This window comes from Carettochelys insculpta, chromosome 3 (genome assembly GCF_033958435.1).
Source record: "Carettochelys insculpta isolate YL-2023 chromosome 3, ASM3395843v1, whole genome shotgun sequence".
In the NCBI taxonomy this organism is placed as follows: domain Eukaryota; kingdom Metazoa; phylum Chordata; order Testudines; family Carettochelyidae; genus Carettochelys; species Carettochelys insculpta.
Window position 1 is genome coordinate 76,720,299 of NC_134139.1, and position 13,029 is coordinate 76,733,327.

At 43.1% G+C, this 13,029-nt stretch overlaps 1 protein-coding gene across 2 annotated transcripts in view; it reads left to right on the forward strand.

Annotated features, from left to right (window-relative positions):
* The window catches only part of PCNX2 (pecanex 2), a 258,263-nt gene that overhangs the window by 223,398 nt on the left and 21,836 nt on the right, over positions 1-13,029 (forward strand). For both annotated transcript variants that reach the window (XM_074988652.1, XM_074988650.1), the window contains one exon: positions 12,716-12,860. In XM_074988652.1, coding sequence (XP_074844753.1) covers positions 12,716-12,860 — 145 coding nt within the window. The remainder of the gene's footprint in view (positions 1-12,715; positions 12,861-13,029) is intronic.

Sequence of the window (13,029 nt, forward strand, 5' to 3'; positions counted from 1 at the left end):
ATTTTTCATTATTATCCATGTCTCACATCCGTACAACATGCTGCTGACTACACGTTTTCAAGATGCCCAGCTTCATTCCTAAGCTAGTAACTTTGCTTTTCCAGATCTTATCTATTGCCTTCAAACTCACTCTTGTTTTCGCTATTCTATTCACTATTTCGTGCTTCCAAGCCAATGAAAAATGGGAGTAAGGCCTTGTCTCACTGTGCAAATGGCACTAATTTAACTATACTGGTGTAGTTAAAGATGTTACAACCCTCTAGGTGTAAAAGTGCTTATCTGGTAAAGCTAATTCTCATGTGGAAAGAGGAATAAGGAACCTTTATTCCTTTAATACATCCACTCTGGAGATTGTATCAGGAAAGCTATTTTCTTAAATACATTTCTAATTGATGTAGTTGTATTGAGATAAAAATTGTGAATAGACTAGGCTGTCTTCTATATCCACTCTGCTTAAGAGTTTGTTTGCTCTGTGTGAATGATTAAGAAAGAATTAGCACAGCCAACTTGTATTACTTTGAAGGCATTTTATGTTGTAAGCCTGTTCCTTCTCAAGATAAAGCAATCCTTTAAATATTTGTTTTAACTTTTTCATCTTTAACTATAAAGTCCACCTTTATGTATTTCTCTTTGAGCCAGTGACTCAAAACTGAGAGCCCACATTGTTTATTTCACAGTGTGTTGCTTTTCTCTTCTTTCTTCAGACATTTCATCTCCTCCCCATTAACAGCTGCATGCTCCCTGGCTGTTTTAACTATACTTTGAATGGGACTAACTTTCTTATTCTTCTCACTTTTAACCACTCAGAGTAGCGTGTTCTTTAGTAAGCAAGCAATATCCAGTCTCTCCTGAAGTTACACTCTTTTCTCTGCAAGCCTAATTTTAGACTATGTGGACTTTCTGGAAGAACTTTTATGCATTGATGAGATTTTCAGGGAAAAGGTTAAACCAGTCGGGGTCTGTGCCTATCAATAGATACACTACAGTGAAGGGGCTATTAGAAACTCACATGTAGACAGGGCTGTCCCTACAAGCGGTGGTGCCCTGTGCAGCCCAGCCCCAGCCCTGCCTCCCCTTCCCCCCTCACGGAGGGGAGCAGACATTGCAATGGGGGAAGGGAGCAGTAGCTGGGGTGACAGAAGCTGTAGGAGGCGGGGGGTTGCCAGCTGGATGCCTTTTTCTGAAATGGTGTCCAGTCTAGGAGAGTTGGCACCCATGGAGCAGAGCAGGGAGGGAGGCTCACCTGCAGCCTGAAGAGAGCAGGGGCGGCAGACGTGGGCGGCAGTGAGCCATGGAAGCAGGGGCTGGGGGAGCAGAAAGCTGCTGAACAGCCGCAGTGAGAAGCGGCGCTTTGAAGTGGAAACCACCACTTATCTCCAGCCACTGGCTGTGCTGAGCTGGTGCTGCTGTCTCCTCCTAGCCAGTGCTGAGTCCAGGTGAGGGGCAGCTGGGGTATGGAGCTGCTGGAGCTTGCACTACCTGCAGCTGTCTAGCATCCCGTCTCCAGGCATACTCAGCATAGGACACCACTAATTTAATGGTGACCTGTGCAGCTGCGTATGCCTGCGAATGGCCCAGTCTACAAGGGCCAGGAAAGCTACTTGAAGGCATTGCTTTGCAGCTGTTACCTCAGATCCTGAAATCTCCATCACGGTGCATCAGCACTTTAGCAAAGGCAACTAAATTTAACTGGCCCGATGATTAGTAGATAATGGCTGCCTATGGTGCCTTTGCTGCTGCAAATAGATAATTTTATTTCAGCCTTCTCTAAGTTTAATATAGCAATTACTTCAGGTAAAGTTAATTACCTGAAAAGGCTTTTACGAAGATTTTGTAGTCACCACTCAGACGTATTGCCAGCTAATTGGATGTCTCTTTTCTCAAGAATACTGGGCATGGCGGGGCTGGAGGACATTCAGCAGACATGGAGTAGTCTCATGGCCTGTACAATTATATCAGTGTTATGAATATTCTGTTTTTCTCTTATGTATTTTGGTATCTCCTATTAAATTTGTCTCTTCATTTTAGTAAGGTTGTACTGATGGGCTGACCACAGCTATGGAAAATAGTACCTTGCAAGGGTATGTGTTAACCAAAAGCACCACCACCACCAACAAAGGGCTCCACATGAAATGAGGGTAGTTTTGCCAATATCTTTTTTGCTTCCTTCTCACAAGACACTTCTCTGGAAGCCTGTCACTTTGTCTTCCTTTTTCGCTCATAAATCCTATAATAAACTCAGAATCTCTCAGCATAAGTCTTTTTTTAAACAGTGACGTTTACTACCAGATTCCAGGCTACGCGGAGATTCAAAGTCCTGGCTGGGATGACTTAGTTGGGGTTGATCCAGCTTGAAGCAGGGGGCTGGGCTTGATGGCCTCCTGAGTTCCCTTCTGGCCTTAGGATTCTATGGCTACGTCTACACGTGAAGCCTACATCAAAGTAGCTTATTTCGATGTAGCAACATCGAAATAGGCTATTTCGATGAATAACGTCTACACGTCCTCCAGGGCTGGCAACGTCGATGTTCAACTTTGACGTTGCGCGGCACCACATCGAAATAGGCGCTGCGAGGGTACGTCTACACGCCAAGGTAGCACACATCGAAATAAGGGTGCCAGGCACAGCTGCAGACAGGGTCACAGGGCGGACTCAACAGCAAGCCGCTCCCTTAAAGGGCCCCTCCCAGACACAGTTGCACTAAACAACACAAGATCCACAGAGCCGACAACTGGTTGCAGACCCTGTGCCTGCAGCATGGATCCCCAGCTGCCGCAGCAGCAGCCAGAAGCCCTGGGATAAGGGCTGCTGCCCACGGTGACCATAGAGCCCCGCAGGGGCTGGAGAGAGAGCATCTCTCAACCCCCCAGCTGATGGCCGCCATGGAGGACCCGGCAATTTTGACGTTGCGGGACGCGGATCGTCTACACGGTCCCTACTTCGACGTTGAACGTCGAAGTAGGGCGTTATTCCGATCCCCTCATGAGGTTAGCGACTTCGACGTCTCGCCGCCTAACGTCGAAGTTAACTTCGAAATAGCGCCTGACGCGTGTAGCCGCGACGGGCGCTATTTCAAAGTTAGTGCCGCTACTTCGAAGTAGCGTGCACGTGTAGACACAGCTTATATGTCATAGGGCCATTGTGAAATAAGTATATCTCCATTTTTGAGATTAATTTTTAATCAGAAGACATAGGGATGAACCAAAGAATACTGTCAGAATAAAGTATATATGTCTCTTTATAGGGAATCTTAGATAAGGCTAAAATTGGTACCAAGAAGAGAATATCTCCCTGTTGACACCAAGGCTGTTACCAAAAAAGAAAACTACAAATGCACTCTCTTCTGCGCCAGTCATAGCTCTTATCATAGTTACCATGAAATGCAACAGGTGGTCTGAGGATTGTAGAGTGTCAGCTATTTCTGCTCAGCAGATCTTGTGGGAGAAAGCACAAAATTGTGACACATGTAAATGAATTAGTAGAAAATCTGTGAAGCTAATGTATGCACTAGTTGGGCTGTATTCTGATTTGTATTACACTGGTGTAAATTTGGCATAATTCCATTGATTGTGGCAAAGTGTCTTTGGATTTAGACTAGAGTAAATGGCACTTAATTTGACTCAGGAAGTGCTGAGCATGCTGGTACTAAACAAAAATATTAATACAAAACTACTTTTTAAAAAGTTGTGTTGAGCTGCCCACACTTGCATCAAAATGGATGTTTACAAATTGTATGGAACCTATCCAATTACACATGATTTTTTTCTAATCTGTTAATCTGTACTTGTTATTGTATAAACCAAGGTTTTAAATCTTCCTATATAATGTTTGTAAGTAATTTTTAGTGTGACAGTTCATGTAAATATTGCTACAAACCCAGTATTATTACTAGATTGCATAATAAATTTACTTATTAAGAAAGCAGAATATTGCTATGCAAATCACGTATGCTCTTCAAGTGTTAGGCAACATCTTGCAGATCTCAGCAGGGTAATTTGAAGAATGACATCATTTTGCCATTAGTTTATTCAGGTGTCAATGTCATTTTTCATTTAGCATAAGGGGGTTTGTGAGAGAGAGCTTAAAAATATGTTCATTAATCCTTCAAAAAGAAAAGAAGCTACATTTTACCATCTTTAATATAAATCTGGACTGTGGAAAAATTCCAGATATGTAAATAATTTCCAGTAAAGAGTCTCCATGGGTCATTGTTTTGGAGCATAGGACAAGGGGAGAGAAGCAGATATTGCTGAAGACTAAGAAAAATAAATCAGTATTTTGTGAAAAAAAAAACCAAGAAATGAGAGAGCCCCAAAACTAACTGGGGTCCATGAGCTTTAGGGATTGGATTCTTAGGTTCACCATGTTCACTTTGTGCTGCATTACGCCACCCAGCTGGAGATTCCCTCAGGAGAATTCCTCTGTGAGGGGAAATCTCTCACTCTAGTAAAGCAGGGGGAGGCAGCTGGCGCTCATCCATGATCTGACACCACCACCTCCATCACCCTCAGGGCTACACTGCCTATGAAAAGGAGGAAAGAGATAGGGAAGGAAGGTACAAGAAAACAAGGCTCCACTGTGCCTTTACAGATTTTACCTGTGGATTAAAGCACACCCTGTGGCTTTGTCTGAGAAGGCTGAACAGAGCAGAATCAGGGAATCCTGGACAACTCATTGTCAGCATGCCCATCTTTCCAGGGAGAGAGGGAGAGAGTTTAGTCCTAAATTCCTTTTCGTCCATGTAACCATTGTGATTTCTCTGTTTATTTTACCTTTTCTTGAGGCTTTAAATAAGATGACTCTAAAGGATAGGGCACGTGTAGTGCAGAGGACAAGGGGAGGAAGGATAAGATAGGAAGTAGAGGATAATGTTAGACTAACCAGAACAGAATAAGGGGGCACACATTTTGCTATCAGTTACATTTGTGTATATTTCCATTGGCATAAATATGAATTTCATTTGTGTAAATGATTTATGAATCTGGCCCGTGATATTTTTATAATACTGCCTTCAATACTACCAAATAAATGTTAAGTCCCTGTTGTTAAATATGCTGTCTATGGGTATTATACGTGGATTACTTTATTTTAAAATGTGACTATTATGAACCTTTGAGGTTCCAGAAAGTAAAGGGACAGAATTGTTGAGTATTCACCATTATAACTTTTTATGTTAGTAAAACTGTAAATAAATGTAAATTAATCCACAAAGGCTTTGTCTAACATCTGTCGTAGATTTTTGTGGATAATCCCCATGGATGCAAATGGTAGTTGCATATACTCATTGAAGCAGTGTAAGCCCTTAGCTAATAGTGTTTCAGGATCCAAAATAACCTCTCTAGCTGATAGAAGTAAATGGGTCTAGCACAGCAGAAAAGATTTCCCCCGTCAGCTAAGACATACAGCTCATGTAAACTATAAGGGAAGTTTTTCTTCTCACACAGGGGGACAGAATCTGCTTCTAAATCTAAAGGTAATGCAGTCCCTCCTGCAGCAAGATTGTAGAAAAAGTAAAGTTACTATGGAAAGTTCATGTAGATTCCTCTCTGGCACTTCCTAGCTATTGTCTCCTCAGTAGGGTTGGGGTTGTGGTTTTGCAAAGAGCACATTGGGAATGGTCTGTGAACTGCATGGTTTCTGAGTTCTTGAGGAAGCAGAGTGTATAAGGTTTCAGTGTGATGTTTTTATTTGGTCTTGTTGTCTTTCTCAAATGCATTTACCATCTGGTCTCTCATCACCAATCTGTAAAATTCTCAAGGAAACAAGAAAGTTTCAGGTTTCAGTAAACAGTTATTCAAACAACATAATGGATGAAACCAGAGTCAATATCTTAGAGAACTTCTGAACTCTCTCCCTGTCTCTCTCTCGCCTGCTTCTTGTTAGAAGTCTGAAAAGTCCACAAGTAAACACTAGCCCACATTGAGGATCAATGGAAAGTTCTGTTACCAATCTATGCAGAGAGCTTGTGCCTCCTTGTTGTTTCTCACCTATCGGCACAGTTAGCTGAGGAGCCAGTATGGACCAGTGATTGCCTACGCATCTGTGGCTGTGCCTCTTGAGGGGATAGAAGGCTCAGAGTGGCAGTTAGAATGGTCACTCTGACTAGATTAGGTTTTAATAGACTGCCTAACATTAGGGTATCGAATGAGGAGCAGCAACTCCCTCTAGTATGTACGTAATGGGTTTACTGGGACACAAAGTTGTGTCCTTCTTTGGCCTCGTACAAGGGTCGGCAACCTGCAACTCTTTAAGGAGTCATTTGCGGCTCTGGACACTGCCATGCTGATTCCTCTGTGGGTCCATGCCCTGCCGCCACTGAAACAATAGAACTAAATTCAGTTGTTTAATGGCCAGCAGTGTAGCGGGAAGGATCCGGCCGTTAAACCAACTGAATTTAGTTCCAGTATTTCAGTGGTGGGAGAGCAGGAAGCTGCAGAGAGCCCCTCACTCGACCCACTATCTGAGCAGCCAAACTTCTCTGGTGGTTCGGCTCCCGCCCGCCAGCAGAACACCTCCATGTCAGCCTTGCTTCTGCTGGGCACATGTGGCCATCCGGCCTAGGCTCCCCAGCCAGCACCATGGATGGGATAGTCCCAGGGGCCAGTTTGGAGCTAAGATGGGTTGATCTTGGGGACAGAGGGCAGTGGGTTTGGGGATGAGAAGGGTTAAGCCTGGGTGTTGGGTGGGGGGTCAGATTTGAGGCTGAGAGGGGGTTAAGCCTGGAGATGAGAGGTTGGTATTTCAGGATGGGGGTGAAGCTTGGGGGGTAGGGGGCCAGATTTGGGGGCTGAGGCAGAGGCGGGTAAAGCCTGGAGCTGTGGGGCAGGTCTGGGAGCTGAGGGGGCAGAGCCTGGGAATGGGGTGAGCAAGAAGGGTTGATGTTAACATTGCTCCTTCCTGCTTTAAAGAGCACATCCCCAGGCACAGCAATTTTCTTTGTCCTCTTTTGCTCGCCAGTCGGGTTGAAAGTAGCTTGAACTTTCTAACTGGTACAAATCATTGTGTGCGCGCGCAGTTATTAAAACAGGGATGACGAAAAGTACAGTTTGACGTTATTTATTAAGGATTGTCTCGTAGTCACATGCATTGAGGCTCTTGAAGTGTTGACTTTGTAACTGAATTTGAAAAAATGGCTCTTCTCCCAGACCCCTGGCTAGTACATCCCCACCCAATAAACCTAGAGTCCCATCTACAACAGCCTTTTAGACAGAGGAGTGCCCCACCATTTTTACCATCACAATAGTGGTTCCACAGATGTAGATACAGTACGAGCATTTTTTTGCCACTATGGCATAAAGCCTTCTTCTGAGCAGACTAACGTGGCACAGGAGTTGAAATGCTTGTGGGTGCCCAGTGAACTCTCTATACTACCTTTCCCGCAATTGTTACTATTAGCACAGATCATTTTTCAGAAGGAAAAGAAAAAGTAGTGTGGACATACACAACTACTATTTGCATAGAATGTCTGCAGTGGACTTAGAGAAAAGGACAGTTCCGCTTTGGCTTGGCTGCGCGACGTCTGATAATTATGGGCCATCATGGCAGATTATCCTGTCTCTTAATCCCCTGCTCATTTCATGATTTAAGGAACAGTTCAGTCCTAAAATCTTCTTATAATTCTCTAGACTATCCTTTAAATGAACTGACATCAGTTTTTAATGCTTTTACATATCTCCGTTAGTGAATGTAATTTCTTTGGCGTGAAAGTCAAAAGGGTTTTATGAGAACTAATAACAACAGCAGCTATACCAAGATGTGTGTGTTAAAACCAGAGCCAAGAAATTAAACCCAGCCCTGAGAGAGGCCGGAAATCAAAGAACTTGGCTATTGCTTCATGATGATCAAATGCGAGTCTTTGACGCAGAGCATGTTAACGTGAGAAATAACAATGGCTGCATGTTGTATTGCCTAATTAACATAGGGTACACGGTACTGATGAGTTAAGACAGTTGCAGTAGAGGAAGGGTGTACTCCCATCTAATTATGGTCAGTGTAAGAAAAAAGGTTCAATGTTTTTAAATAAAATAAATTCATCCCATTGCCTCAAGAGACACACACACAATTTAAACACCCATCAGGATAGTCTAAATGAATGAGGTCTCAGCATGGGAGACTGCACTAGATGACCTCGTGAGGTTCCTTCCAGCCTTATGTTTTGATTATAGTTATTTAATGTTATTGCCCTTTAGATTCCCCAAAATTGTTCTGTTCCTGATATGATCTCCTTTGCAGTACAAATATTGATTCTTAGGAAATATTGGTTGGTGAACTTACTGTACATCAGAATGTGGTATTGACAGTTCTTTCTAAATCCAGGCCAGGGACAGCAAATGCATGCAAGTGTTCCACTTACGAATCTGATGATGCAGTTGAATTCTTACTGGTAACATCCACAGACATCCTAATCCTGGACCTGTCTTTGGCAGGGTTTGCCACTCGCACAAAGTCTATAAGGGTCTTTGGTGAGAATGCAAACACTTCATCAGCTGTGGTTTTAGGAACTGGACTTAAAGCTGTAGCGGGAAATAAATAAAACAGTTCCCTGTGCTACCTACTCTCCTCCCATCCCAAACAACTTCCAGCTGCGGAATTTTGCCTTACAAAAACTGTTCTGTAGACTGTTATGATCAGTGTGTTTTCTTAATTTTTATCCTGTAAAAATGGTTTAAATACAATAGCAATTTTCCCATGTGAGGATTCAGTTGTATGCTGGATATTTGGTCAAAGGGTGAGTTGGGTGGGACAGGGGGAGTTCTTCTCACGAGTTTCAAGTAAATATCTTGCATTCTTAAACATATATTTCACTAGAATGGATAATATTAACACATGAATCTTAACTAAAATGGTTCCTTATGCTGATATCCCAGCTACAAACCCAGAAGCTGGCATATTACTGTTTTCTAGTATCTGGGTGAGCTTGAAAGTCAAAAGGAGTTATGTGTATAATTCGCTGCGGCACTTTAAAAAAAATCCACCTCAGTGTTATTAAATACTAATAACCATAAGTAAATTAAGATTTCAGAGGGGAACACTTGTATTTATAACATTCACAAGTAGTGACACCAGTTTCTGCCTTTCAATCTAGGTGCAGTGTGACCTCAGTTCATGCTGATTAGTGGGTTTGTATTACACAGCACCTTTAAAGAGAAAATTGGTATCCAGCTGGTAATAGCCTATATCTTCCTGTTACAGTTTTTAAAAACATGGTACCTGCTAAAGCCAAAATTAGAAATGTATTGCAGCTGAAGATAGACCAGACAATTTCCTAACTCTCTGTTTACTCCCTTGAAAAGAAAATTACTTTCTCCCGACCCCACCCCCCTGCCTCTCACCCAAACTTCTAAAATAATTACAAAAGCTCAATTAAGTGAAAAGCTCACACATTCTCTGGAGAAAGCCTGAATGGTAATGGAAATCTCGATGATCTTATTGCTTTTCTCCTAAGAGTCTTTAAAATGTAAAAAAACCCACTCTTGTAAGAGTGAGTAAAATCATGTCAGGTAGATTAGCAATGTCCTGTGGGTTTGTAACAGATGTCCCAAGGTCTAATTCTATTTTCTTGAACACCATGACCTGCTTCTTCTGAATAGTTTTAGGACTGTGGTTTAAGTCATTTTCAGTAAAAAAAAAAATGTCAACTTTTTGTAGGCATCTGTTACAGTCCTGGGTAGCTTTTGGTCTCAGATAAGCATTAATAGCTGAACTTAGCAGTTTTGCATTCCAAGGGTCTGTGCAAAATTTTCGTTGGTATTGATCTTCTGAATTTATACCCTGTGCATCTTGCTTTGAGTATATCAAGCTCAAGTAAGCTCACCTTCCAAACCAAGCTTAGTCAGAAGCACCAAGTTCCCTCTGGCTTCTTATCAAAACTGCACAGAACAGTGTAGTTTTCGTTATTTCAATGCAAACTACCTCTACTTTTGCTCAAAAGTGTTCCCAGGTTTCCTTGAATTAATCATGAATCTTAATGTACTTCACAGCATGTCTTTTTTAACTTTCAGGTTTGCAATGAAATCCTAAACCAAGCAAGCTGCAGGATTCATTGAAAGTGTTTTGTGCAGCTGCAATTAGCGTCTGCATATTTGTATCTAAACTTCTGTGTCTTGCTGCTGCAAACTTCTAAAGTTAATGATAGTAGATGCATTTTGAAGGTCTTACAATGTTTATTCATGCAAGTACACTCTCTGGTATCAATGGGATTGTTCTCCTATGCATAGGTGAGATGATCAGCCCAAGATGTATCTAAAAACCTTACTCACAACCACGCTCCTTTAGTATTTACAATCCAATTTACTCTCATTTTGTAGTCAGTCCTTTACTCTGTGTCTACACTATGAGAAATCATCAATTTTAAGGCATTTAACCTGATTTTTCCAAGTGCCTCTCTTCACTGTAAATTCCATTAGCTCGATTTATGGTGCACTAAAATCGACATAATATCGATATCATAATATCATAGTAACCTGACAGGTGTAGAGTTCAGTTCGAATTTAAAATTCAGAATGAAGGGCAGTGAGGACGCACCATGTCTTTAAATCAAATTCATTAGCCTCCAGACATGTCCCGTATGTGCCCCACAATGCTCCACAGTTCTCTGTTCTGACCTTTTCCGTCTCCACTGCTCTCAGGTGTGGAGGAGTTATGCAACAAGAAGATTGTTTCAGTTTGGCACCTGGAAGCCCATGGCTGTAGGGTCATGAAAGGCTGAAAAATCTTATCTCTTTTTGTTTGCTGTTAGCGTGGCTGTGGGGTCTGTGGTTCTGTGCATAACTCTGCTAGCTGCCCTTTTTCTGCACTGCCCGGCACCGGCCGCTGCCCCCGGCACCAAGTAGCAGCTAGGCTGTGGGTGGGGGTCGTGCTTGTCTGATAGGATGAGAAACTTCTTTTCAGCCGTTTACATGTTTTCCTACCCCCCACATCCCCTCCCTTCCCTTCCCAAGAGGCACTGTGCATTCTGGAACTTTCCCTCGCATGCATCACATGGCAGCTAGTCTGTGGGTGGGGGGGGGGTCGTGCTGGGATGAGAAACTTCTTTTCAGATGCTTACGTTTTGTCCTGACCCCCACATCTCCTCTCTTCTCTCCCCCTGGAGGCACCATGCAGTCTGGAGCTTTTCCACACCCAGCCGCATCATGTGGTTTGACCCCGAACCAATAATAGGATGTGCTGCAAAAGGTACCGGGCAGACTGCACGCAGTGAGGGTCCTGTAGCTGGCCAGGGAAAGTCTCCCTGGTCAGTCATGGTTTTTGGGCTACAGAAGAAAAAACTTAGTCACTCGCGTGGCTGTCCTCTCAGAGGAAATTTTTCTGTGGGCTTTATACAAAGGTCAAGGGGCTTGCTATAGTTAGGGGTCTTTCAGCCACCTGGGGTAAGTTTCCCTCAGTGGTAACGATTTTCACAGTTTTTAGCCACCCCAAGCTGTAATGTTTCAATGATTCATTGCAGTTTCAGTGTTGTACCCACATCTACTTAAACAAATTCTTCTAAGGGTCTTCTTTTCCCAGCGGTCTACATTTTTGAGGGGCTCAAACCTAGATCCAAGCCTAGGCATGCCGTTAGTAGGGGCAGGTGGTGGGTCTCCCTGGGCGTCACAATTTTCGGGTGCTGGCTGTAGTCTGGGGTCTTTTAGCCACCCTGAGCCGTAACTGTTTCAGTGATGCATTGCAGTTTCAGTGTAGCACCCATGTCTACTTAAACAAATTCTTCTTCTAAGGGTCTTCTTTTCCAGGAAGTCTATCTCTAGGTGCAGGTGGTGGGTCCTGCCCTGGAGTGTCGTGCAGAGTCCTGGGCACAGATGTAGCGCTGCTGGACGTCCTTCACTTGGACTTCCTCCATGCTGCAGCAGGGGGTGGCCTCATTCCTCCAGGTAGTGGCCATCTGGTGTAGGCTTGGGCATTACAGCACTTCATGTTGGGGTGTTGGAATAGATCTTCCTCACCCCAAAGTCCAGGAGGGACCTGCCTCTTGGCACCACAGGATGGCTGCTGGGCCTTTGAGACAAAATTATTGATCTGAGGATCATCTTTGCCAGGAGGTCTCAATCCAGATCCAAGTCTGCTTTTGGATCCTGTTTTGAAAACCTATCAGTTGGGAAACACAAAATCTTTTTTCTAACCTTTCCTAAGTGCTTCACTACCCCTCCCCACCCCTCAGTTATAAAAAGCACATCTCTCAAGCAAGCCAGACCCCACCTGGAAAAAGGGACCTTTGTTTAACATGGCAGGGGATGGGGGAAATGAAATTGGGAAGATACTGTCAGATACCCACAGCCCCTTGCAGATCATTTTTTTCCTATACTGCACCAGTGAAAATAGCCAGAATGCTACAGGGGTCATGGAACTGTGGGTTAGGTACCCACAAAACACTGCTTCAGCACTCGATTTAAGCTACTTGTGTATGGCAGCAATAAGTTGATTTTTGTGGGGAGCATGTGCGAAGGTGAGGGCGCTCAAAATCAAATGGATGAATCCCAGCATTAATAAATCGATTTTAATAAAATTGATTTAGGTTGTCGTGTAGACACAGCCTTACCATGCAAGCTGCAGGAGAAAATAGTTACATTTGAGCCACAGGATCGAAACAGAACTCCATTGTTTGATCTTTTGTAGCATTTCTCACTTTTCCAGGTACTACACCATCAATGCCTGTACCTTGTAAAAAATTAAAAACTTTGCAATGATTGGTTTGGGAATAACTAATATTGTTATTTTACAGTTTAGATTCCTTTCTTTATGGACTCCACACGCTGTTCAAAGGAGACTTTCGAATTACAGCAAAAGATGAATGGGTGTTTGCTGACATGGATCTGTTGCAGAAGGTCGTTGTTCCAGCCGTCAGAATGTCCTTGAAGCTACATCAGGCAGGTTCTTCACTGTTCTTATTGTGCATGTCTTCCCAAGGAAATTCAGGAAGCCTCTGAAACTTGCCTAAAACATAATGAGGTAGAAATATTGTAGTTGTAACTCATTCTGAATAACTTTCTTGACAAAAATGGAAAAGCTTTGCCCATGATTGTATTTGTTTAGCTT